Source organism: Neopsephotus bourkii, unplaced genomic scaffold (assembly GCF_033783945.1).
Source record: "Neopsephotus bourkii isolate Nb327-2 ecotype Australia unplaced genomic scaffold, CSIRO-AGI_Nbou_v1 NB_234, whole genome shotgun sequence".
NCBI classification, from domain to species: Eukaryota; Metazoa; Chordata; class Aves; order Psittaciformes; family Psittacidae; genus Neopsephotus; species Neopsephotus bourkii.
The window spans coordinates 10519991-10547409 of NW_026900744.1; the positions used below are offsets into that span (position 1 = coordinate 10519991).

The following is a 27419-nucleotide window of genomic DNA, read 5'->3' on the forward strand; positions in this document are numbered from 1 at the left end:
TGCCTGATTACTTCGCATTTCCAGGTTTAAATTTATATCGCCTCAGCAATTTTACTAGAATTTTGCTTACTGCAAAGGTGGATAAATTAAGCACCTGTCAAATGAAAAAGAGAAATGCAGTATTGATAGTCATACCTCACACTTCTGTTTGTCCTAGACATGTTGGAGTAGGGCTCCTCTCCTTCCCCCCAGTCTTCTACTCTCTCTGGTCCCTCCTTTACCATCCATTTTTCATTACTGCCTCCCATTAACCCTGAAGCCTGCATATTTATTCTTCCAGCATGCAGCTGATTCTAAAATTCCACTTACTTTAAAAAGTAATTAAGCTTAATTTTGAACTTTAAGACATGTGATAGACTAGAAGGATTAATATTTGAATTAATATTAGCTAAGTGAAGGTAGAGTTTAGTAGTCTGATCCCTAAAATAGCATTCCAGTGTCTGCAAGTTGCTAACAATTCCTTTCTAATTCTTCCACCTCTCCACTTTTCTTCCCCTTCCCCTGACTGTGTAGGGACAGCCAGTAAAAATGCAGGTATGTCCATGTACAGATCCTGTCTGTGCAGATCCCTGTCTATGAAGATCCATATCTTCATTTATTGTCATTTCAGTTTAACTTCCAAGATGAGTGGAGGCTGAAAGTAGGGACAGATTTGAGACTGTTCAGTTGTATCTAGACCCAAGGATTTTATTGTAAGGTCAACTTCAGGAAGCTGTAGGTTCCCTTAATTTTAAGAAACAGCAGTTAAGAGGGTCCTGGAAAATGACAGGTTCACGTGCCTGAGTGTGAATGGCTTACTACCATACAGCCGACATGAGATGTACTGAATCCTGTGTTCGAGTATATATGTGGATCTGAGAGGATGTGCAAGTAGTCTTTACCACAAGGGTTTTTCCGTCATTAATTAGAGCTGCACTGGCGTTCTGTACAGTCTTTAGTGACCCCTTCATGTCACTGCTTGTCTCTCACTTGTGGCCTAGTTTCAGGAAGGCTTTCACTTCCTACAGTTAGGTCCCAGGAGGAACTTTATAGGAGATAGAGAACATACTGTTTTAAACTTGTACTAGATTAGTTTTTATGTGGAAATGGAGGTTTGATGTAAGTAGAAGAGGAATTCCAAACTGATTTTTGGGTAGTGTTGATGGTAATCAGCCTACTCTGCTTCCGCTGTGACTGTGTGCTAGTGCTGTGCAGCCCACGCTGTGCTAGGAGCTGCACCACGCAGCTGGCGAACAGCGGAGAGCAGGGCCTCTTCTCCAAGAAGAGAATTAAGGTTTGTTTTGAAGTGGAAGCAGTTTTTACTTCATGGTGGTCAGTGTCTTTCAGCTCACATTCATACAGCTAGACGTGCACCTTCTTAGGCTGGATTTATTTGTGCCACAACTTCAAGCTGTAATATCTGATTTCTTGGCAGAATTTGGGGAGTAATGGGAATATTGTTGTGCTTATTATCACAGTGTTAAGTCTAAGAGTATTAGGCAATAACATTTCAAGTGCCTCTTTTTTTTTTCCTCACCAAATACAGGTAGAAGCTCCATTCATACCAAAGTGCAGAGGTCCTGGAGATACCAGCAACTTTGATGACTATGAAGAAGAAGATATTCGTGCGTCTCTAACAGAAAAATGTGCAAAAGAATTTGCTGATTTTTAGTAGGAGTAAGAGGACAAGATGACATCAGGGCTCACATTGGGATCTTTGCACTCTGTTAACAGATGAGGTGGAGCTGAGACCATCATATGTCAAAACAGTTACCTAGTTACTTCATTCCACAAAGCTGACTGAGGTCTTTATTGCCATCTTCCATGTGTGCAGTTTGCACCAACCCTTCTAACTAGGCACAATTAAGCAAGCACTGTTTGTGCAGTAACACAGAATAATAGACCACTTTCCTACTTAACTTTGGTTTCTGTCGTTCTTTGTTTCTGTGTATTGTTCATTTCCCCCCTTTAAAATGAAGTAGTTTTTTACCCAAGAATGCTCCATTTTATTTTGAATAATGTATTATTTGTGTGAGTGAAATGGAAGGTGTTGCGGCTAGTGTGATTTAGACTGAAGTGAAAGATAAATGTTGCTTCTAGTCTGTGCCAGCCAATAATTCTTGTCTGTCTTGTGTCTGATGCTACGATTTATAAAAAATTTTTAGTAGCTCAGACTAAACCTAGCCAACATTTTTAGCATTTTTGAAGGTAGTATTTATCGCCATATAAATGTCTGCTAAATTAACTTAAAAACGTTTCTTCCTGGAGACTGACCAAAATTCAGTAGAATCAATTGGATGGCTTATGTAGGGGACAGTAGCTAGACCCTGTGCCTTGGTTTTCTACATCCTTGCAGTTTTCATCACTGCCTCCTTCCTTTCTATTTCCCACCTAGGCAGTAGGTAAATTGCCATAACCAGACTGTACCATGGAGAGCTTACAGTCTTGTGAGAAGGAGTAATTATACCTGGTCTGGATTTTGGACCATATTTAACCAAGTCAACTTACCAGCATTTCAGTTGGCAGGTATGAAATAGCATTTTTAAGAACATGAACCCTAAACTCTTAAAGGAAGTTTTGGTCAGTATTGTAGAGAATATGATTCATTTTGATTCACATTTTTTTTCTGGGTTTTGTTTTTTTTTGTTTGTTTTTTTTTTTTCTTAAAGCCAGCGTTTGGGCTCCCCAAGTATTCCTTGTTTCAAGCCTTTTTTGATTAAAAAAGGCACCCATTAAAATCACCACCACCACACCACAAAAAACAAAATGTGCTCTGCCATTAGCTATGAAAAACAAATGGTTTCGCAAATGCAACATAATGTTCTAGATGCATCGCTGGATGAACACGGTTATTTTTTGTTAGCTGTTAAGAATAAGAGGTTCTTGCCAAGTTTTTATTCTGGTATACTATATTAGTAAACTGAGGATGGAGTACTGCTACAATCATTTTCTTTTTAATTACAGCACTTCATTCACGAAGAAAAGAGATAAAGTTTCAAAACTACAGCAGCTGGGTTTATTTTAGTTGCGTTGTGTCTTCATTTCTAATCTACTTTCTTTCAGTCAAACAGAATGTATGGTCACACAGATATAAGTATTTGGGCTTAATTGTTTTGTATACTCTCACCAACTGACTTAAAAGATACCGCTGTCATGTGCTAGCTTTGGGCACTTTTACACATTTAATTCAATGTTAATAGTCAGTGGCTCAGCACTTTTTTGGGGGTTGCTTTTAAACTTATTCATAGTAGTTTTATTTGTACACTTGATTCTGGCTGTCTCAGTGACCTGTCTTAAAACAGCACATCTAAACAATTTAAACTAGACTCATTTTATGATCAATTTACATGCATACAAGGATGAATTGTTTTTAAAGAAAATGAGCTATATTGATACATAGCCATTGTATTTGTTTGGATGCCAATGCAAATACACCACTGGCATTCCCTCCTTTTAATCTGTATGGCACTCCTTTAAGAAAAGCCTTTGTAGACATTTTACAAAAGAATGAGAGATGTACCATCAACATTCTGTATGTTTAGGTTGTTGAGCATTTTTGCACAACGTCATTAGGAGGCTGACACTGAATGCAGTCTTTGTCCACCCATATTTACATATGTGCAAGAAAAGTATAAGATACTTTGCTGTAGCAAATTTTATGTAACAAAGATAATATCGTCACATTAATAAATTTAAAGAAATCCTTTGTATGAAAATGTTAAAATCTTTTGTATTTCATTTAGACCAAGGACATGCTGCTGTATGCTAGCTGTATGCGATAAATTCTACAGTAACTTTGTTGTCGTTTATGAACTTTAAAAGATTTTAATAAATGTTGGAGATCACAATTTGATTCTGTTATGATTTTAATTTTCAATCATTACCTTTATAATTCTAGTAAGGATCTGAGATTTTTTCTGTTTTGTAAAATACTGTAATCATCCATCTTGCGTGTACAATAAGACAGAAGTCTAGGATTGGTTCTGACCTGTCTGATATCCAGATTAAACTCTACATGGGCATAAGTGGGAAAGTCATCTTAACACCACGATATTATGCTACTTTTTTAATTTTATGAAAATCCTGTTAGAAAGTAAAATACTTTTCCAATATGGCATAATAGACTTCAGTATGGAAATGAGATTCTATTTTGGAAAAGGAGGGGAAGTGTGCAATTTCCAAGGCATTAGTGAGTACATTTGACAATGTGAGTATTATACAACCCTCTCATTTAAACAGTCATAAAATATAACTACAGAATATTATGTTACCTGTATTTAATTTGAAAAATCCTTTTCACAATATGGAAAAATTGTATATCTATGACAGTAGAAGCTTGTTAATTTTACACATTTGAGGAATTAAGTGTTGAACTATATGGTATATTTTAATTGTATTCTAGTTGTATGTAACTTTCATTTCCAACATAAAGGATTGTATCTCATTAAGTAAATTGCTTTTTTTATTATCTTGTCAGTTGCATTAAAACCCTTATTTTTAAATCCTTTAAAGTATTTTACTAATTTTTGCAAATAATTAGATGTTTTTAAGTGCTGCAATAGTGTGCAATATAGTAAACATTTATATACAGAAGTGCAAATTAAATTATGTACAACACTTGTGCTGCTTCTTTGTGAATCAGAATATTGTATGATGAGAGTCGTTGCATCTCCCCACACACTGCAAACAGAATTTGAAAATCGGAGGAAAAGGTTATGAAACATACAGTTCATACTAGTTGGGACACATTAAGCTTTACACTGACTAGGGGGTTTGGAGAAGATGGTATAGAGAATATGAAAGGCACTGTGAGATCTCACTGAATTGGACATCATAGACAATCAAAAGTAAGCAAGGTGATCATTAGCAGCAATATTGTTTGTCTTCATATTTTCACCTTCAGACTGGATGCTTTTTATTAAAGATAATTGCCTGGTTTTAAACTGTCTGCAGATCCTGCTGTACAAACTTTGTGCTATGTCTCATTGTGCTGTGAAACAACTGATAGAAGTAAAGACTGTTCATGGTCTTGGCATTGTCTGTCTTGAGGCTTTTTCCGCAAGTGGTGTTCAGAGAGGCTCTGGTACCTGCTCTCTGTAAGGCAGCTCCTCCTCTTCCCGCTTTTGGAGCGGAGCTTCGGCCTCTTTGCCTCTGCTGCTATACGTATGACTACAGACTGTGGTTTTGTGTTCTTCATGGTTTCGTGGTACAAATGCTGTATTACATTTTAAAGACCTTTGTACTTTTTCTAAAGCTGGACTAAGAAACTGTAAAAAGGTTGTCTTCTGCTTTTACTACAGCTCCCATGCAAACACGGCATGTCAAGCAGCAGATTTGAAGGTGTCGTTCAAATCTGTTGCTGTTCTTTGCCGCATGTAAGGAGGAGTTATCCCAGATAAGAATTTGAGAACTGTTCCATAAGAAACTGGTAGAAAGACAATTCCATCCTCCAGGTGGGGTGTGTGTAGCTGATCTGGATGTGTATGACAAAACGTTTTATGACCACCATAGTTTTACAAGTGTGGGTCTTGGCACACGTTTTAAGAATGTTTTTACTCAAGAGCTGGAGGAATCAACTGATCTGAGACTCTGAGGGAGGGATAAAATGAGTGAGGTCAGGTTGGACAGTGATCACTTGCAGTAAAAGGGTTAGAGCTCCATAAGGATGTTTAAATGTCATATAGGTAGTAAATATTTGTCATCTTACTACACAGGAAATATGTAAATTGTTGCATTTTTTTAGAAGTATGAGATGGGCATCTCAAGATAACTTCCCTTTACAATTTGATAATGAATAAAGATTTGAATTAGATCTGAAGTCTAGTGCCATTTTAACCTTTTGTTGTTGGGTTGGAGGTGTGTATTACAAAAAAGGGGTGCCTCCCCGAAGGAACTTGCATATATTGACAATGTAATTTATTCTTATAATTTACTACTGTGATAGATTCCTACCTCAGTGGGATAGCAGCAGCTCAAGGCTTCCATGAAGTCACTGGCTCATGAGCTCCCAGTGGTCTATTTCAAAGCCAGTAAAATTTCCTTCAGAATCCTTGATCTGGTTGTCCTGTTCCCTCCCTCAGAGAGTCAAATACAAATGTTTTTGCAGAAATGTATATCAAAAAATTGTGTTTATGTGGCTTTTTTCTTAAAATTTTAAAAGCAACGTATTTGTGGTGTTCATTTGCATTACCTGATGGGCAGTGAAGTGTGTAAGAAAGAGACAAACTTGCACATTCCTTCTTGGGGTTCAGCGTACAAGATTCAGATTTTGAGAGATCACACAGTAGCAATCTAGCATCTAGTTGCAAATTCTGCTGTGTTGAGAAGCAGTTTATCTGAGGGTGAGAGGTCATCGACAAGGCTGAGGTAGAGAAAGTAGTTTGCTTATGTGTGGGCATGGTGGCAGCACAGAAGCTCTTTAGGATGCAGAGTTCTAGGTGGAAGGAATTTGAGGACATAGGTCAGTGATCTGTTCCCACATATACACAACCACAGTAAAAAATGTTTTCCTTTCCTGGGGGGTAGAGATTATAGACCTATTCCTCTGCCTTTGCTTCCAAGATGCAGTAGAAGATTGGACACACTTTAGGTATATTAACACACATGGAGCAAGGTCTCAGCAGTCTGGTGTGTAGTGTGGTATGTTCAAATCTGTCCAGTCAATTCCAAGAAAAAATACCAGTCATTAGGGCAATGAAAAGTGGAGTGCTGGAAAGGCTTGATTAACTTCCTGAAATTCTTCACCAAGATAATTTGATTAAAAATATTTAACAAAAAAAAAAAAAACGCAAAGAAAGCAAAAAAACCCCAGCCTAATCCAATCCAACACCTTTTCATTTGCATTTAGTGGTATATCAATGCTTTAGTCTATGGAGCACTATCACAACAACTGTCTTCCACTAGAAGTATTGTTCTTTACTGTGTATCTGCGTTGTTACTTTGTGTATACAGTTGGATATCTAAGTAACAGGTCAACAAAATGGATGTCCTTTCAGTTTCTTCCATCTTTCTGTTTAATGTTTGCATAAAGTGGGGATCTAGGCATTAGGACTTCATTAATGATAGGTAACATCTTGGGTGAGTAAAACAATGTAATGCACTCACAGGTGTGTTAATTGAGGTTAAGCAATCGATATTCAGTTATTTCATAAATGCCAAGAGTTTTTAGTACCCAGGGATTATTAACATTATTCTCTTACCATATATATGAGGAACTATGCATCTGGCAGGCTTGCTTACCAGTGGAAAAGCTAAGAGAGGAGCTGAGCATGAAGCTTTAGTAAAAACATAATGTACAAGAAACAAGATCCTGGTGGCAGAATCGGTAACGTGACATAATGTGTACAATGCAGTGATAAGAGTTTGGTAATGTTAGCATGTTAGTTTGTCAGGAGTGTGGTTCTGCTTTTATAGATGTTATATGCTCTGTAGCTTAGGACATGATGCAGGGACTTGGCTTCAGGAGGACACCCGCATCAGGCAGGCACCTCCTGTTACGAAAGTCCCCATAGCTCATTCATTCTGGAAGAGAATTTCAGACCAGGTCTGGGTTGGCTGCAAGGTACATTTCCTGCCAATAGAAGTATTGCAGTGAATGCTGTAGGGAAAATAGCCCCTTAAAGTTTCAATATATATTTTTCATTTTACTCGGGATTTATACAACCCCAAGCTATGCTTTAGAGCATTCCTAGTATTATGTCTGAAGTTATTAAACTGGTCTTAATTCTGCAGCTACTTACTAACAGAACTCAACTCTGACTTTTCTTGATTTTTCTTTTTTGTTTTTAATGTTCCAGATTACTACAAAAACCTATAAAATGAGATGAATCACGATTCCACCTTCCCTTAGCTTCTCTAGAACAAAAAGCTCTCGTTGCATTCGTTTGCCAGTAGATGGCATATTTATATGACATAGAACAGTGCGTGAAAGAAATGTCGGCTCCAGAGCACGGTAAGAACAAGAGGGGTGGAAAATAAATATTTAAGAGCAGTAGGGAATGAGAAATTCTGACTGTAGTGGCCACATAATCTGTCAGATAATACATGCAACACCAACCACGAGTATTTGTTCTTTATGTATTAGTAGATTTTGCCTTTAATCCTTGCAATATTTAAATACTTGCAGTATTTCTCTACTGATTTTCGTATCAGCAAAGACAAGGCTTTGACACTAAATTGAACAAAAGCATTGTTTTCATTATATATTGTTGCATGTGCTGTATGAAAATTTCACTAAAATATCTCACTGATAAATCCTGTTTTCATGAGAGGCAAGAATCAGTGGAGTTGTTTAATAGCACACAGTCACATTTCTGTATTACATGCAGTTGAAAGTTCAGAAATACGCTGCTTTTAACCAAAGACTGACACAAAAAAAAAAAGAAAAAAGAGAAAAAATTGAAAATGCTTTTAAGCTGGTTCATTGAATATACAGTATTTACAGTAGAGAGAATATACATTTTTTAGAATTGGATATAGCTCTACTAATTGAAGCTACAATGTTTACAGGCAAAATCCATTTTCCTGAATTATGTGACCACCAGAGCAGTCAAGAGATGATGAAGTTACAGCCAGTGTGTTCTTGAGAGCACCTCCGGTCTCTCTTGAGCCTCATCAACCAATTTAGAGCTGATCAAATTCTTAAGAGGTCAATTTAACTGTTACAACCTTAATGCACAACTTTCAAATGTCTGTCGTGCCTGACATGTGTGAGCATCTGGTTATATCAAAGGAGAGAGTAGAGAGGGGAAACAGGGCCATCTAATGTGTGTCTGGAACACTTCCCCTGCTGCAACATTGGGTCCTTTCTTGCAGTCACTGGCAGTTTTGGCAACCACTTGCCAAACAACATGCGTGTCCTTTGATCTTTCATATTTACATAAAAAGCACAGGGTTGCCATGATTCCTTTTGGCTTTCTTGTAGTTCAGTGCCTACAAGCAGATAGAGAGCTCATAAGATCCACACTGGCACAGTGACTGAGAGCTGCTGAAAACACCCTTCTCTGAGCCTGTGGTGCTTTCAGTGGGCTGAGGAGCAGCACCCTCCATGGAAGAAATGCCACATTCTGGTCTTCCACACCTGCTATCTGGCAGTTTGACTAGAACTGTAACATTTAAGGAAGATGACAGTATTTACCAGGACACGTGTGCTTTATGAATCTTAGAAGTTACTTTACAGATTTTAGAAATCTGGATGTTTCTGAAGCAGGCTAAAACTGCCTGCCACTGGCTAACCGCCTGCCTACTGGGTATCTGGTGGAAAAACCTCACAGCCCTAGAAACTCACTGAATGGTCCGCCTGTGCATCTCTGAAATACCATCATTCCCCAAATGGCTGTGGTTAGCAAAGGTGGAGACCCTTCAAGAGTTTGCCACATCCAGGTGTGGCATAGATCTCTGTGCATGCCCAGAATATTTATTCAGAAGAAAACCATGAAGGAACAGACTGGGTTCGACTGGACTCCTGATACCAAGGTGGGTTTGTGTCTAAGCCTCTGCCTCTCTTTTCTTGAGTGGATACATGGACCTGCATATTTGCAGTCTTGGCTTCTAAGAAAACCTCTTGATGGGGAGGTAGGTGATTTCCTGGTGAGAAGAAAGCTTCCCAGCAAAGTGGGGAAAACCTAGCAAGCATCAGCATATTGTGCTTTTTTCCTTTGCTTCACTTCATACAACCAAAGCGCTGCCTTTAAGATTTTCCATAGATTTAACAGCTGTTTCACTGAAATGTCTGAGCCATATTTATATAAAACATTTTTATTAGGCTGGGTTGTTTTACAATGTTGGTATTTCATGTGAATAATTTTCATAAGCTTCTTGCTACGTTATCACAAGCTAAGCAAATATGTGGCAGGTACTACTGCTAGTATGAGCAGAATGAGTTGTGGTTTGCATGTTTTTTTTCATGTAAAGTATAAGCCTTAAAATAACAAGGGTTTAAGTCTGGACAGTAGCTTTATTAAATATGAGCTACTACCAGGATAAGAAGGAGCACAACAAAATAAGTAGGGCAGGAAATTCTCAGTGAAGTGGATATAATTCACATGCAGGGAGATTTACTTCAGCAATTCAGTCTTGGAAAACAGGAAGCAAAAGCAGGAAGGTGCCACTGGACTTGCATTGCAGTCAGCTGCTGAACACATTCATTTTCAGCCTGGTGTGAAGAGGGTGTAACTCTAGTCACCCTATTGGAAATTCATGAGATTACAAAAAAAAAGGGGGGGGGGGGGGTTGGTGGATAATGCTTGTTGTGTAAAAAGGACCTCAGCATACTAAAGCAAAGGTTTAATGGAGTCCCCGTCAGAACAGAACAGAGGGGCTTTGCCATCCCGTTAATTACTGCCTTGTCAGCGAGGCAGAGCAGCGCTCCTCCCCGCCAGGCATGCAGGGAGCTGGGCTGCTGATGCGGCACTGTGCACCTGCAGAGCTGTTAACCCATGCACCGATCCTGAAACAGCGCTTTCACAAAACTTCCTGCCCATCTGTGGGCCTCCATTTTAACCTGTGAGGGTGTACCCAAGTTACCATGTGGAGTACAAATCCAGGCTGAATGGCTCTTGTGCTCTGACCTAGTATTTAAACACACACTTCAACTTAATTGCCTCAGAAGTGAATGCTGGGTTGGTACAAGTCACTCTGCTGTGCCCTTGCCAAGGGTTTTCTGCCTTTCCTCTCTCCAGACTTGCTTTACACCAATGCCATCTTTGGCCTTTTGTCCAGGCTTTATGCAGCACTTCAGAGCAACATGACAATGCTCTGCCTTGCAGAAAACCCTGGCAGGTCAGACACAGCATAGCTTTTTAACGACCTTCCTGGCCAAGGCAGGAATTGAAGAGAGGTGCTTCATTGCTGGACTCTGCGTGCAAACTGAAGTACCCTGCTAGGAACTGTCCCTCATTCCTCTGTCCAGTGCCAAAGCAGGGAAGGGAGAGCAGGACAATGGGTATTACACTGTTGACACTGTGGAGCAAGGTAAGAGGCAACCTTGAAAGAATATGGACTGGAGTGAAAAAGACCTTAACTAAGGAAAGAGAGTTTTCTGAGAGAAAAGTGTTGGAAAGGTGCAACCTGGACCACTAACAGGGACTTTGCCTCTTTCTGGGTGTACAGTAATTGACAGGGACTCTGGAAAAGACTCCATAAGTGTAGTGTGGAGCTAGGGGCTCTTCAGAGCAGACAGGGAAGGTAGAAGTTATTGCTGAGACCCTACTGCACCTCGCAGTGCAGCCCCAAATGTCTGCACCTGGGAGGCAAATGTACACAAAGAGGAAAGAGGAACAAGCTCAGAACACGCAGAGATTATTACAGTGAGGGTCTAAAAGGGCTACGGCCATTCAGACAACTGAGTCTATATAAGCAAGTAAATACTACAGAAATTGAGAAGTCAATTATTAAATTAATATTACTACAGGAACAAATAGGTCTAAACTGGTCATGTATTTTTGAAGTTGTAAATTGAAAGTTCATAACCACCAGTAAATGGGAGCTTGACACAGACTTTCTGCTTGGCAGATTGGGATGAGATTCCTTATGAGTTCAGAACCAGCGCTAGATGCAGATGTGGTTATGTGAGGGTTTGTGTGAAGTGGCAGGAGATCAAACTCTGCAGCCTGGAAGGTCCCCTCCTGTATTGCTAGGAAGGAAACAATGCAAAAGGGATTTTTAGACTGGAAATAGCTATAAATTAATTCAGTTTGAGTAGCAAGCTGTCATCTTGAAGTTGTGTCGCTTCCACATCTGTGACAAGAATTACTTAAAACCAGCCTGTGCCATGTTTGTTTCCTCTGGCCCCAGTGTTACATTAAGAGGGGTTGATGATTTTTGGTCACTAATCACGTTTGGGTGAAATCTCTCAGCATTTTGCCTCTCTGGTTCACTTTCTTCCTCGCAGTAAGCAGCATTTCCAATCTGGCAGCCAGGAACCACAAATGATCACTGCCAGCCCCGAAGTGTCTTCCTGAGCATCCCGAGGAAAAGCATTATCGCCTTCCAGCGCTATCGCTCAGTCAGCGGGGCAGCTGGTGCTGTGACAGCCCCGTCCCAGGCTCCACACCACGGGTGCTGCGCCCGGGGGAAGGAGCTCAGCCGGGCGGCCCCTCAGAGACTTCAGCTCCCGGCAGGCCGCGCGGCCGGCGGCGATTGGCTGCGCGGTGCGCGGGCACTGGCTGGACCGCCAGCCGTTACTGCCGCCTCGCGCCCAAGGCGGGCGTCGCGTGTGCGGCCTGTCCCCAACAGCCGTCTGCCTGGCATTGGGACGGTCGTCACTGACAAGAGAAATAGGTGTTTTACACACGGATGTAATCCGTTCTGCTCCGCATAAGCCTAGTTTATGAAGAGGAGCTTTCCTCGCTTCCCTTAATGTGAAACCACACAAGCCCTTTGTTGTTTCCATGCTCCGCTTGATCTATCGTTTAGCCATGATTTTACCCAGGCTGTTGGAACAAGAAAGGTTTAAAGGGCTTTATTTTGCTCTGGGGGAGCTGAAATTGGGTACCTGCTGCACAGTTAACAGGGTACTACGCTCTCCTTAGCTACACGTGCAATGCATTTTGTCTTCCATGTGTTGCTGTCACTTCCAGGGACAAAAAATATAATATTTTTCAGTGGAAAACTGGTATTTTCCAATACCCAACCCCCAGGGTCATCAGTGTCCAGTATCTACACTTATTTCTGCGCATTTCTCCTTGTGTAACAGCAGAAGCTCAGAAACACGTGGAGTTCACCCCTTAGTCAACAATGGCCTCGCTTCGTTCCCTACATGGCCTGGAACTGTTTTTTTTTTTTGCTAGAAGTGGGATGCAAATAGTCAAACAAAAGTCTAATTCACTTTCCTGCTTTGTTTCCCTTCAGGCGTCATCTCCTTTTAATTAAATTACCTTACCCCAATGAATGAAAATACAAACTACTGATCATATCCACATTGAATTTTTCCACAGCCTGTTTTCCTCTCTCTGCTGTTCAAGGTCTTTTAGCCAGAATGCACACACTGTGTGAGCCTCACTTCAGATACTCCAAGGATTAATTGAAGAACATGATGGAAGGGAAGGGGAGAGCGTGAGTAAAATAGCTGGTTTATATTTGTATCCTCAAATGTCAGTTCATTACCAAGTTAGAAACCAGCTGATGCAGAAAACTCATCATGGCTTCATTTAGAATGCTTATTTCTTGAGAGACGAAAAAGAATTCTTACTTGTCCAACACAAATACGGTATGTTCTACAGCACACTTTGGGATGTGAAGTAAAGAGGGTTTTCTTTAGGGTGCAGTATGTTTAACACACTATTTAACTTGTTCATCTGAATTTATTTAAATCCAAAAGCAGAGAGGAGGACTCCTGCTCTCTGTTCTCAATGCTTGAGTCTCATTATTTGCATAAGTTTTGCAAACTTCGGTTATTTATTTGGCAGCATGTAAGTCAGGCAAAATGAAATGGTTGTGGAAGTCACATTTATTGTCCTTTGCATGAAAATGAGCTTTTCCTGTGATTTTAGTGCTTGTAACTGTGTCTGGTTAGCAGTTACTTGACTCAGATCTCTGCCGATGTGTGCAGCCAGGATGCACTCAGCTGCTTCTGTGTGTGAGACAGATGCAGGGTGCCTGTGCCAGCCCTGTGCCCACCCTGCTGCTCTGTCTGTGGGTGCCAGCTGGGGCACTTGCAGCATGGTGCCGTAACTTGCTCTGCAGAAATCGGCTGAAGTCACCAGCTCATTCCATATGAATCCCCAGGTAGCTTGTAATGTCCTATTGCCTCTTGGTGAACTGCAAGGGTGTAGTTTGAGTCTTTTGACTCAGAGGGAAATTCTGCAAGTAAGACATCCCCAATTTTGTACTAACCCAGGCTGTTAAGGATGGTCAGAAGGTCACAGCTTCTGAGTTGTGGTTGGGACGCAGCCCTGGTGTGGAGGGGGTCTGCAAAGCTCATGTGTGTGGAAGGCAGGGTGGGTTCATTGGTATTACTTGCCTTATTTTCCTACTGCTGACAGCGTGTCATCCATGTAACGCTTCTATGCCATTAGAAAAGAGCCTGAATCAAGGAAAGTCTGGGAGAAGAAGTTACAAAATAGTGTAATAAAAAACGTGCAGTTGTTGGAGGAATGTGCCAACATTTGTATTAACCTTTGTGGGTGAGACCTGATTGCCAGTGGACCAGACTTGGTCGACTGTTTGTGTGCACTTTGAATTGTACCTCACTGCACAGCAAATCCCGTGGGTATCTGTGGGTCTCCTTGTGAAATAAGATACGACGTTTATGTGAGTACGAGGTGTAGCTGTCCCTAGGAATCGCTGTCTCTATCTCCCGTTTTCCCCCAGTGCTGCCCTTCGTTGGTCCCCTTTCCTGTCACCTGGCCCCTGCTGATGCTCCAGTTCCAGAGAAAGCCAAGTGTCTGATAGCCACCTCCAAGTTGACGAACTTGTCCTAGAAACGAATTTTACGTAACTTTATAATTTTTTTCCCGAGATATGGTTGTTCCCATTTCTCACCTTGTCTAAATTTCTTCAGCTCAGTACTGTATCTTTCAAAGAACGTCTGCGGATTTTTTCCCTTTTTCCCCACTCGTACCATTACTTCACACACCCCACTCGGTAGGAGGAGTAGAAATGTTTACAATGAGGTCCCAAGAAACTCAGGTCATGAATCTGGCACTGAGCGCTTCTCTCCGGCCCTGCAGCCGCCCGTGCCAGCAGCCAGCCTCCGCCCTGCCCCCGGCTGCCCCGCAGGTAAGTGCTGCTGGAGGGAAGCCGCTCCCCGGAGGGGTCGGTCGCTGCTCCCATTCCATCAGACTCCTCGGGATACCCTCCGCGAAGCGGACGCCTGCGAGGAAGGGAGCTGCTGCAGGGCGGCGAGCGGGGAGACCCCGCGGGCCCCGGGCTGAACGTGGGGAGCTGGGGAGGCGGCGCAGTGCTGCGCCTTTAAAACGGGCGCCATGACGCGGGCGGCGGTTGGTGCGGGCCGCGTGTGGCGGGCACGTCAGGCGGGCCGGGCGCCAGGCGGGGCTGCTGCCCGGTGTCAAACTGAGCCGCCTCAGAGCGCCCCGCTGCCGGCGGGGGGGGCGGGAGCCGCGGGCTCCGGAGCAGCCCGTAGCAATGCTTTGGTTTAGTTGCTCGTAGGTAGGTTTTTCTGTCTTACTTCCCCCCACCCCTCACCCCCCCCCCCCCAGCCAAAAATTGACAATGTGGTGCAGTGGTGCCTAGCGAACGGTCTCGGAGATGCTTGTAAAATGGTGAACGCGTGCCACACAGCCCCAGAGGAGCTGGCTCCTCCCGCCGCGGGGGAAGGGGAGAGCCCCAGGAGCCCCCCGGTGGCCGCGGGCACCCTCCGCGGGAGGTGCCGTGCCCCGAGCCCGGCGTGGCCGCAGGTCCTGCGCGGCCGGGGTGAGTGGACCTCCCGCAGGCGGACTGGTGCGGTTGTCATTTTGCAGGCACTTCAGGTGAACCAAGAAGTGTTTCGAGGGAATGCGTTATTTAGTCACCGGGGCAGGAAGAAGCATCTTTCCTATTAGTTTGTTAGTGTTTTGTTGGTACTTTGCGTGCTGCTAGCTGTGTAATAAAGGGTCTTTTTTAATTTTTTTTTTTTGTTAACAGCAGTATTAATTGCTACTTTCTGGTTTTGCAAAGTTTTAGTTGAAGAGCATGATTTCCTATTCTGTATGTCCCAGAGCTCTGTAACATTTCACTGGCATCCATTAATGCTACAGCAAGAGCATCCTGAGACCTTGGTCAGTTCTTTGGTGCCTTCTGAAATAGAAATGGCTTACTTGAGAACAGAAAGAAAAGGCTTCGGTCATTTCTGCATGTTCTGTGGAGTGGTAGAAAAAGCTGTGTAGCTAAAGTATTCCAGCATGCTGCAAGGAGGGAAACAAACTGGATTTTCTCCTGTGTCCTTCGTATACTCCTTTCCTTTTCAGACTCCAGTGTATGGCACCTGTAGAAGACACTGTGCTAGTGAAGGAAGGATGGTCTTATGGATAAGATATAGATTTCAGGGCTCAGGAGTTTGGCACTCAATTCTAAACTCACCTTATGTGTGAAATGGGTATAAGTCGCTTTGTGCTGATCTGTATCCTGGATTCCCTATTTGTAGGACAAGGCTATGAATTTCAAAACCTTACATCTTATCCTCACTAGGGATAAGATCATACATCTGTTTGGATCCTCTGTATAGCAGGATGACTGAAGGCATAATAAGCTCCCTGGATATCTAGCTATATATTGCACGTCGCTCTACGCATATGGATATATAGTTTGATAAAATTTTTACCAGTTTCAGGAAGGATCAAATGTAACATTACCTGCGTTGATTTTTCAGGTGTGAAATATTTCTTGTGTTTGAAGCACAGGTCAGCATTTCCTAGTTCATTAGCTATTATCAGCCTTGACAGGCTTCTGAGGAGAACAGTCTTTTGACAGCACCTGTGCTCTCAAGTGGAAACGTGGTTGTGTCCTGGTAGAATGCTTGTTTCTGTTACATTATGTTGCTCTTTTCATACTACCAATAATTAAGCACAACTTTTTCTCCCCTTGTTGATCAGTTGCTGAAGTAAAAGAAACTTCTATCCTCCCCATGCTAACTGTTGACATGGAAAACAAGGAAAATGGCTCTCTGGATGTCAAAAAGTAAGTGAATCCATAGTGTTTAGTTTATTTAAACAGCACATGGATTTTGATTGTAATTTGACCTAACATGACTGGCAGTGATGGGCACCTCCATCTTTGCTTGCTTCAAACCTTGCCTGTTCTCAATTACATTTGTTGTATTTCAGCTTCAAAATGGAAGTGCCTTGGGAACTGAATCTATGTGATATGTTGAACGGGGAGATGTAGAACCTAGTAACTTAAGTTGGGGTGCCTTTTTCCTCTGATTTCTCCTCTCAATCAGAGTCTAAAACAAGTGGTACCCCAGTAACCAGTATTCTACATCTGCTCACCTGTCTGCTAGTGGCTTCTGTAGAGGCAGTTCTTGCGGGAGGGGTGTGGCCTATGTGGAAGTCTACTCTCTGTCTCATTCAGACATATGCCCTTCTCTGCTGACTGCCCAGCATTGCTGAGAAGTAGTAGCAGCAGCATGTGTCTTTGGTGTCAGTTCTCTTCTGGAAGATGTATTTTAAGCTGTTCACTGGAGAAGACCTAAACTGGGCTTTTACTTCAGATCTAGGGTGAGAATAAAGCATAGACATGGCGTGCACTGCTCTATGATTTTCCTTTAGCATGGTAGACTGCAGGCTAAGGGGTATGACCTATTCTGGAGGCATTTCTATATCCACAGAGGTCAGCAATTCTTAAATCAGGGCTGGCAGTTCTCAATTCTGAGTGATGCTATGATCTGAGAAGTGGAGTTCTGTGTTTAAAAATTTGGCCTTGCTGCTTTAAAGTTATAGAAGCTGTGGTAAGTAAGGTAGATATATGCATATATGGATATATTTAAAGAAAACCCACAAACACACCCCCCCCATAAAAAAACACCAAACAACCAAACCAACCAAAACACAAAAACCCCACAGAGAAACAAAACCCAAGCAAAACCAAAACAAAATACTAAAAAGAAAACAACAAACCAAAAAACCCAAACCACAAAGAAAGGTACTGGAGTGAGTTCTTAGTCTGTCTTCTCAAACAGCAGCACTTCTGCAAAGCTGCACTTCATTCTTCTCCTTCAGATCTCTTTTCCACAAGCCTTCCAAGAAAACTTGACAATGCTTTGGCTTCCAGGCACTAGAGTAGTAGTAGTAATAATCACCATCATCACTTCAAGATGCTGGTAAAACACTTGATTATGACACAGCATCAAAAGATCTGATGGCAGCCATTAAGACTGGCATGCTCCCCCTTCTCTTGAGACATTGCTTACACCACAACGACATAAAATGCATTTTCCTATTCAGTGACTATGAATAAGTTGTATCATGTGTGTGTCCTTCAGAAGCCACCTTCAGTTGGCAGTCTTGCTGCTACAATGAGGACTCTATGGTGGGAGAAGAAAGGAGGCAGTCAGGGCAAGGAAAGTTTGCATTTAATTATTTCCCCCTGAGTCTTAGGTGACAAGGGCTCAACTACTGCTGGTAAAGTTGGCTTTTTAGATGGGGTTTATATTTACACTGATCAGGAGCTGTGTTTTCTAAATGAACATTGTATGTGCATGTATCTACAAAGGAAGTACTTGGCACTTTCTTGAGGTGCTTATAAATAGCTTGGCTAAAACCTTTTTGTTCACAGCTATACCCTTGCAAGCCTTGCTGCTTCTGCCACATGATGGCAATAAAGCACAGGGACAGTGGTGAAAAGCAGTCAAGCCGCATCTTTATTCATTGCCAGTGCATCTAGTATCTTGTTACAAAGCCTAAAATGCCAGTCCTCTTAAGACAATACAGCATCCAGAATGTCTGGCATAAACCGGTGTATGGCTATGCCATGGCTGTTATGTATTCCCTCTTCTTGTCTAAAGAATAGAGCCACGTGCAACAGCAGGGCAAAGAGGAGACAAAGTCTAGAAGCCAAATGGGCATCTGTGTGGGTAGATGGGTTAAATAAAATCCAGTCTCCAACAGTCTGCCACATGCCTTTGAGTTTTCTGCAGCTGTAGCTGTGGAAATTGGCTCCACTTGAGATCCAGCATGATGCTATTCCTTGAAGCGGGAGCTTGCAGTTATTTTCTGTGATTAGTTAATGACTAAGGTAGAGCCCCTGAAGTCATTGCAGTTGAGCCTGGAATGGGGCTGGACCAAGCTGTAGTTCCATAACGGTAAAAGAAGAGCTATATGAAGAACTAGCATATGTGGGCTGAAATACGAAATTGTGGGAAGCAGGGTTTGAGACCATATTTAGCTGGAAATTAGAGTGTTTCAGGAAGCAAGCAAAATACAATTAGGAGGTATTTTTACAGGTTGAATATTTTATTTGCTATTTAGGAAGAATTAAATTAAGTATCTTTTAGGATTTATTACATTGTTGGTTTTACTTTTTAAATACCGGGGAGTTGGGGTTTTGTTTGTTTATTTTTAATTTTAAGTAGAAGATGAGTCATTGAAAGTGATAGTCTAGGGGAAAATACAAAGATTTAAATATAATACTTCAAATGCTGCCTTTACAAATACGTATAGGTTTTCTCTGGTGCTTTTCACGTTTTACTTCTTAAGCCTCAGAATGTGTACAACACCAAAAATCTTAATTGAAAGGCATTCTTTGATAAAAAAACGAAGTGCAGTTCTGATAAGGCTGCATACTCTCATTTTCAATTTTGCTGAGTATTGCCTCTTTGTGTAATCACAATCAGTGAAGCAATTCATGAAGTCAGTCATTACTTGATGAGCAGAAGTAAGAAACTCTGGCCCTTTGCTCATTGCTCTGAGATTTGTATATATTCCATGTGATAAGTGAAAGAAACTGCTTTTAGAAAGCAAAGTGCAGCATTCAGTGTGATGTTGAGGTTGCAGTGCGAGTCCCTAGGACCAGAATTTTGTTGACATGTTGACAGGTACATTCCAAAAGTTAGGAGAGAAACAAAGATCAGTGTGTTCATGAGTCCTCCTTCCCAGGGCTGAGCTAGTTGTAGAAATTGGGTTGTTGTAGAAATAGTGATGGGAGTATTTTTTGTGATTCTGTTAACTTCTTTTCATGGCTGGTTAGAAAAATGGTTGGCTTTTGATTCCCTCAGTTATTTTGCTGAAAGACACAAATCTAGTCAAGACAGATGTGGTGACAGCTGGGAAAGAAAAATCTGAAAAATGGCATAAAAATGCTGTTAGCAGAGTATAATCTGTGTCTCTTTTCCAGCTGGTGCTGTTGAAAATCAAAGTCCTCTAAGCTTCAGGACCTGAAATGGACAGGATTCTGACATCTGTCCTGATCTATAAGTTTTCAATATTTCTACATTAGCATTATGTTTAAGCATGCAGAACGCTGCAGAAACATCTGGCATGGACTTTGTGACTTCTAGTTGAGAAAGAACTTCTTTAACGCCTTTCTTTTGACATCTTGCTCTTCATCCTCCTAAACTGCTGTAGGAAAGGCAATCAAGCTGACTGTTTTTGTTACCAAGAATTTGCAAAAGCACAAAGGTTATCTGAGATAGGGTGACGGCAGTTTAAGTATGAGAAATGCAGAATAAGCATAGTAATATGAATGACTGGTTGGTTTTGCTACTGTGGAAAGCAATTGCCTAAGGTCAAGCACAGAAGGCATTCATTCTGACTGTGTTTACAAAAAATCCATAGATTTGTCCAAAGATGAGTCCAAAAACACTTTAGGGAAATTTTCAGTATTGAGCAATTAGTGCAAGCATTGGTGCCTCTGGTTGGTTGGTATTGTTTTGTTTTGCAAGGTAAAAGTGTTTTCCAGTAGTTTCTGCCCATGTTACAAGGAAGTACAGTCTTATCTGGGGAAAGAATAACATCCACATACTGCAATTCTGTTTAAGTACTTGGTAGCTGAAAGTAAGTCTTGAAAGGCAGGTATTTGGTACCTCAGTCATGATAGTCTTTGTTCTCGAACTGCGAAGATCCTGACTGATTACTTTTGGCTGATGTGAAGATTCATATACTTTATTCTTTTCTGAAGGGAGAGGTACCTCAGTTGTCCCCAGCATTAGGTCCTTGAAATGGAAGAGAACGGGAGTGGCTGTTCTGTACCAGGGCAGGGGGAGGTGTGTCAAAGGCTACTTTTCCTGGAGGAACAAGGAAGGAGGGAATGTACATGGGGTGTGCACAGAGAAGAAGCAGACACTCTGCACACATTTAGTGATTACTTGTCTGGATTTGTACTTTGCAGTTCAGTAGAGAATGGGAGACCTCCGGATCCTGCTGACTGGGCTGTTACCGATGTTGTGAATTATTTCAGAACAGCTGGATTTGAAGAACAAGCCAATGCTTTTCAAGAGCAGGTAAATCTGTTAGGAAACACCTATTGACTGCCATCATTTTCTCAAATGGCACATTTTTGTCGTGGACTTCGTTATATGCTGTCAAATGGGAGTGGAAATCCCACATTAGTGGAGGGTAAAAATCCATGGGACTATGATCTCTGAGTAATAATATTGTTCAACAAGGTATGAATAATGGGTTGGAGTTTGACTAAGAGAGTCATGTGAGAAGTGATGAATCTAAACAAATTTTCTGCCTTGGCCTCAGTCTTCTTGTACAACCCACTCAGTTTCACCATCATGTTATTTAAAATGTGAGTGGCAATTCCCATCTTCCTTAGTGTATTGTATAGATACACTTATGACTATTTATACAGTCTGGGACACCTAAGAAGCAAGTAGCTTTTGAAAACCTAGGATAACAAAGGGGCTGCTGGGTTGCATTGAACTTAACAGTGCAAGCAAACAGGAAAGGACAAGTTGGTAGTAAAAGGGAATGATCTTTTTAGGCACTGGAGCAGCATGTTTTTCTGAGAAAGAGGCTGGATCTTCATTTCTGGTTCTTGTAACTGCTGGTGCTTCTTTTGGTAGATTTGATGAGCAAAGAATTTTAATAGTTATATGGCCCCTTGCAACTCACCTGTCAGCATGCTGTTAAGGTGTATTACTGTGTGGAATAGGGAAGTTGGCTTACTTGGCCTACAGCTCACCTGTCCCATAGAGAAGAAACTTCCATTTCCAGATTGTCGGTTCAGCACCTTCCCTGGTAAGTCTGTAGGTTTGTGTGCAACTACCAGGAAATTATTTAAACAACATCTGTGTCTAGCTATCAAAATAGATGTCTTGACCTTCCAAGGCACTGATCTAGTACAAGTTATGGGCAGCTTTGTAGGGAAACTGTAAATCTAACATGGAATGCCATTACTGTTGGTCAGGTTAATCATGCCAACCTTCAGCACCTGGACAGTAAAGTCCCATGAGATTTGAATTAGTGACTATAACAGTATCTAAATTTACCTCTTTGTTCTTGCAGGTCAAAAGCCTGGTGTTGAGTAGTTCTTTTGCAGGGTGCAGAGAGAGGCTGTTTCTGCAGGTGCTACAATTTTTTCAGAATTTGAAGATGGGTAAATAGGAAAAAAAATTTTTTATGTGTATCCATTCCTAAATACCAGCATCCTTGTCTCCTCCACTGCCCTGGAAATGTGGTTTAAAAAAACACACAGGCAATTTAACTACAACCTCTGGGAGTTATTTTCCTTATAGTGCAGGTACCTCTGACTTTCTTCAAATAACCCCTCTGCACCTCAGCTGGCTTGTCAATAATACTGCAGTATTACTACTGATCTAACAGCAGCAATGTGAGACTAACTCATGAGGTTTAGCAAAGCAATTTGCAACAGTCTGCCGGAAAGCAGCATAGAAGTAAAGTGTAAAGGTTTTATTAGTATTCTGCAGTGAGGGCAAGTGGCTTCAGGAGGACAGCTGAAGTAAGCTGCTTTTTAGCAATGTGTTGCCAGGGCTCTGGTAGGGTAGCCATGGGCAGAAATGTGGCTGTGATTCCACTACTAACTTCACTTTATGCAAAGCCTTAGAGAGGGAAGCTAAAAGCTGCCATCAGGATGCAACCAGGAGATGTGGGGCAGACACTTACAGCAGAATTTATTGCCACATCCTTCCCTCTCCGTTCCCTTGGCAGCTCAAGGAGCAGCAAGTACCTGGTCCTCCATGCCAGCTCTGCCAGCCCATTCCTTGTCTGCACCAGGAACACTTCCAGGAATAACCCTGTTCCTAACCTCTTACTGGTGGTCGTGTTCAGTTTCTTTTATGTTGTATACTAGTCACTAACTTTGTGTGCTTATGGCATTTGTTATCAAAATCCCCCAGGCCTTCCAGGTATTCCAGTGCTGTCAGGTTCACTTTGAACCCTTAGCTGTCCGCAGTCTGTATAGTTACCAGGCATGCAGCTGAAGCTCTGTCCATCTTCATTTTAGTGCATTTGTACTGCAGCTTGCCTGGGTCCCAGAAACCCAAATTAACTTGATCTGCTACTGCCCTGAATATGTACTAGAAGGGGAATGAGGTTGTAAATGGTATTCTGTTTCACCTACAACAATGGGAAATTGTTTTTCACTGGTCTGCTTCAGTAGGGGTAGCACAATGGTTTCCTTACAAAACATCCATAGCTGAGAACAATGAGATCTGTTACTATGTTCAGCTTTTGCACAACAGTAACCGAGTCCACACTTTCTTTTGATGAATCTGAATGTATCTGGACTCACCCAAAGCAAGTGTCTCAAAGAATTTTTAAGACTGGATTTTTTTTTCTCACAATGTTTTAAAGAGAAGGAGAAATCATTTTAAGTACTGCAGAATGTTTTATTAAAACTGTGTTGTAAGTGCTGGTAAGAAGTGATGATTGTATGATGATTATACATTATTCCTTCTTGGAGTTTCACTGATGTCAGCAAGTCAGCTCACTGATGAAAACAGATTCAAATGAAATATATTGCCCAGTAACAAAAAAAAAAAAAAACCAACCATAACATCAGAAAGCAAATCAGAGAAGCCAAGAAGTTAGAGGCACAGGATTATCAAAGAGGAAGGCGGAGCAGATATGGGATGAGGGTGTGAACACCTTCAAATAACTGCTGCCTCTCAGTACATGGCTAAGCTAGAAGCCCTGGGAGCCCATGGGGCTGTGACTCACTCAAAAACTGACGCTGTTTGCCATGTCTTGAGACACACTAGTGCAATGCCTGACTTTCATTGTTGTTCAAGTGGCTTTTAGCCGTTAGTATTGCGATAGCCAGATAAGCCCAAGAAACCCAGTGTTAGTTTGCTGGCCTCACTGCAATGCCTTACCAGAAGGGGAGCTAGGGTTTGATGCTAGCTTGTGTCCACTGCTGCTTTCTAGCAGAGCCATGGCATGGAGGAGCATGTGAGCACGCTGGCTGCTCTGCTTTCATGTTATCTATACTGTGAAACCTTGCAGTTCTCAGTCACTTAGAGCAGAAAGAATGCTGGGAGAATTTGAAGCAAAACTGGTCCTCTGGTCATTTACTGAATATAATATGCTATTGCTGCTGAGGTCATCCTGGCACAATGGAAAATTACTATTAGCTCTCTTGTGCAGAGGGGTCCCTCTACAGATGACATTAAGAAGGCATAACAAAAGCTGGCATTGAAGTTGCGTCCTGAAAAAAGTCCAGAAAATAGAGAAGTAGCAGAAAAGAAATTTGGAGAAGTCACCAAAGCATACAAAAGCTTACCTGGTACCAAAAACTGGACTGACTTAACAAATGTACGGAAGCAGGTTTAAGTGGAAAACTAAAAAGAAGTGGAAGAGTTTACAATACACGCAAAGATATCATTCATTTCTACACATACATGTTTAGAGAATCAGTTTTCTATTCATTTAAAGTTACCAACATTTCTAGAATCCCTGGAGAGTCATGTGGAAGAAGAAGGGAAAGGGGTCAATGGTTTTCTCCTGTTCTTGGAGTTACTCCAGTTTCAGGTACTGGATTTATTTCATTTGGAGGCAGTTCTTCTTCCATAGCATCATTGAACAACAACAGAAAAGGCAACTTCAGGATAGGTCACAGCAATGAGCAAAATACTCACTGGAGTAAAAATTCCCACAAAAAGAATTGTGATGGAATGGAAAAGAGAGGATAGAAACTGGTTTTAACTGTTATTCTCAGCAGTAACTGGAAAGAGGCACCTGATATAATTGGGTAAGAAGTTACTGGAAACTTTTTCCTTTTGGAACTACTTTTACACTGTGCTCCCCTGATGGACCAGCAGTCATCATTTAAAGAAATTCTGCTTACAGCTGACCTTTGAGTATGTTGTGGTTTGCCCATGTATTTTGTACCTACAATCATAAGAGACGTAAGTCTGGACAAATTCATGCTGAACTCTAATAACTCGAAGTCTTCCTCCTTTTATGTTGGGTTGTAATCAAGGATGGGATCTCTGACATTTCCAAGACAACAGTTAGTATTCCTAAGATACTGCAGTGGGACAAATTGATGTGTGATGTTTATAATATTTATAAAAATACAAAATTTTGGCAATATATTATCGTGGACAGCAACAATATATGCAGGCATTTGAACTGGTTGTTGGCTTTTGATAACAAATTTAACAGTTGTGGCTATTTTGTTTGGGGTGTTTTGGTTTGGTGTTTTTTTTTGTTGTTGTTTTTTTGTTTTTTTTTCAATAAAAAAAAAGAATGCAACAGCAGAGTCAAGTTCAGTCCTTATAGCAGGAGAATGCCATAAAGCTATATACTTCTTTGGGCTAGGACAGCCCTGGGAGGTCTTGCTGTGTTGTGAGATACCAGTCAATGCATTAGCTGTTGCTCCTGTTTCCTAAGTAGTGCACTGTGATTGAACTGTAGGGATGTGTAAAGAAAGAATGGTTCCATGTCTAAAACAGTGATGGAAGTTGAAAGGTGTAGATTCTTTCTCTTCCATTTTGACCTTTGAGAAATCATTTACAGGTAGTTTTCAAATATGCAACAAGGTTTTGAAGTAAAAAAAAAACCACACCCTAAAGCCTACAGGATTTTAATCTAAATAGGTCAGAAAGCCAAGGTTTGAAGAAAAAACAAAACCCCACAAAACAATCAATCAAAGAAGTTCCCTCCCACTGTTGAGTTCCACAGTAGTCTAAATAGTAAATAGTAAAAGTAGTTCTAAAATTTCTGATTGCAGGAGTCTTCTCCTTCCTTCTCCACAGGACACATTGGAAGGTTGGCCTTTTAAAGAAGGCATCTGAAGTTATTAGCAGATACTGACTAGCCCAAACTTGCCTATCGCTGCCAATGGTAACTCTCCTGGAATGCACTTTATAAGCTGCTTTCTTGAGAGTGTCCTTCTCTTACTGGCGACAATTAGGCAATCTGCATATGTACCTATTAATTTGAAATAGATTTACAAAGAGGGAATTTTGAAATAAAGCTTATTTGGGTTTTGTGCTTGACTACACAGTATTTATGCTTTAGTCAGCACAAGTGAGCACTTGAAAAGCTGACAGCAGAATTTAACAGCTATAAACACAGTTTAAGGAAAATAAAAGCTACTATTTTTTTTTCTCATTGATCCTCTCTAGTAGTCCTCCATTTGTTGCATGACTGTTCTCATCTGTTAGATTTGTACATTTGTCTTAATAAACTCTTTAATTCTTCTTATAGGAAATTGATGGCAAATCATTACTCTTGATGACAAGAAATGATGTACTGACTGGACTTTCATTAAAACTGGGGCCTGCGCTGAAAATCTATGAATATCACGTTAAACCTCTACAGACACAACATCTAAAGAACAACTCTTTATAGCAAATTATCTAACTGGGGTCATGTGCCTCAAACAACAAATAAGCAATTTGGTTTCATGTGGTGGAACTTTGTAAAGAGAAAATATATCTGTTAAGAATTTAAACCAAATTATTATATATATCCTATTGGATAGAGTTGGCAATATACTATATACTGAGTCTGAACTGAGAGAAGTGGTGTGTATTTTTTACATAGTACATAATGATTTTCTCTTTTAGGAAGTGTCAACGAGCATGTTGAAATAGCTACATCACTGTATCCAGAACAAAAGGGAGGTATGTCAATCTCATTTTTGAGCCAGACATGTTCTTGATTTCACGAATTAAAATACCAAAAAACTCCCAAACCCAAATAAAGTTTACATGCATCTTTGGGAGAGAGAAACCAATTAATGTAGGTTTTGGTTTATACTAAAGACCTACTAAAAATATTGCTACTTGTAATTTTAGGATGGGACTGACACTTGCCAAGTCACCCTTTTTTGCAGAGGGTCCTATTTTGACCTTATTAAGGTTTACTCGTGGTATGCTGCAATGTTTAGAGCTGTGTATACAACTAACATAACCCCTTCAATAGCAGAAGGTGTTGCTAACAGGTGAAACTGGGTTGTGTATTTTTTGCTGTCCTTTAAATTTTCAGCTTGTTTTCACCTGGTTTTAATAGTAGTTCTATGTAATGTATAGTTGTTTCTTTAAAGTTTGTGTTGCTTTGCAAAACAAAACAAAAAAGCTTTGTTTTATTCCTTTTTCTAATTTATGATAAGTTGTTTTTTAACATTATGCAGAAATTTGTAAAAAGAGTAGAATTCTGCACATTTCTAATATTGTCTGTCGTTGGTGGTGTAATGGTTGATTTTTTTTAATGCTTTACTTAACAGTTTGAATACTTGTTTTAAAACTGAAGGAAGCTGTCTCATCGCCATACATCTCTGTTAAAAGAGAGTCTTGTTCAATCTGTTCGTACAGTTCCCTATTTGATACGTTGCTTGCTATATCCCAATAAAGCATTGCTTATGTTTGGATCAAGTTTAATTTACAGATCTTTTACTTTCTCTGATTCTTTGTTGTGGTATATTGGAGCTCCTGGTTTTCTCCATTTTCACATTAAAAAGGTACCAAAACTAACTTAATATTCTATGTTATTGTGATTACTTTTAATACCACCTACCAAGATATTTTAAAACAGAATTATTTTTGCTTTTTCTTATCTAGTGTTATATACTGCTGAAGAAGAAGCCCTGGTCAC

At 41.0% G+C, this 27419-nt stretch overlaps 3 protein-coding genes and 1 long non-coding RNA gene across 7 annotated transcripts in view; all 4 read left to right on the forward strand.

Moving 5' to 3' along the window:
• PRKACB (protein kinase cAMP-activated catalytic subunit beta) overlaps window positions 1-4596 on the forward strand; it is a 72772-nt gene extending 68176 nt beyond the window's left edge. For all 4 annotated transcript variants that reach the window (XM_061345203.1, XM_061345202.1, XM_061345205.1 and 1 more), the window contains exon 10: window positions 1526-4596. In XM_061345203.1, coding sequence (XP_061201187.1) covers window positions 1526-1651 — 126 coding nt within the window. In that variant the 3' untranslated portion in view covers window positions 1652-4596. The remainder of the gene's footprint in view (window positions 1-1525) is intronic.
• A 7668-nt stretch (window positions 4597-12264) lies between these two features.
• LOC133207871 (uncharacterized) lies at window positions 12265-13236 on the forward strand. The gene is made up of 2 exons (XR_009724191.1): window positions 12265-12427; window positions 12915-13236. It is a non-coding gene; the product is annotated as an uncharacterized LOC133207871 (long non-coding RNA).
• Window positions 13237-15032: 1796 nt separating this feature from the next.
• SAMD13 (sterile alpha motif domain containing 13) lies at window positions 15033-27195 on the forward strand. The gene is made up of 4 exons (XM_061345207.1): window positions 15033-15087; window positions 16509-16593; window positions 20740-20851; window positions 26031-27195. Exons 2-4 carry the CDS (start codon window positions 16541-16543, stop codon window positions 26172-26174), a joined length of 309 nt encoding a protein of 102 aa, XP_061201191.1. The 5' UTR covers window positions 15033-15087; window positions 16509-16540; the 3' UTR covers window positions 26175-27195.
• DNASE2B (deoxyribonuclease 2 beta) overlaps window positions 20787-27419 on the forward strand; it is a 33328-nt gene continuing 26695 nt past the window's right edge. Inside the window, exon 1 of the mRNA XM_061345208.1 lies at window positions 20787-20851. Within this exon, the coding sequence (XP_061201192.1) occupies window positions 20835-20851 (17 nt within the window). The 5' untranslated portion in view covers window positions 20787-20834. The remainder of the gene's footprint in view (window positions 20852-27419) is intronic.

Excerpts from the sequence above, each read along its gene's own strand:
- SAMD13 (XM_061345207.1), top strand. The coding sequence starts at position 16,541 with ATGCTAACTGTTGACATGGAAAACAAGGAAAATGGCTCTCTGGATGTC. Across the intron at positions 16,594-20,739 it reads GGCTCTCTGGATGTCAAAAA|TTCAGTAGAGAATGGGAGAC; the intron begins GTAAGTGAATCC and ends TGTACTTTGCAG. Across the intron at positions 20,852-26,030 it reads CCAATGCTTTTCAAGAGCAG|GAAATTGATGGCAAATCATT; the intron begins GTAAATCTGTTA and ends TTCTTCTTATAG.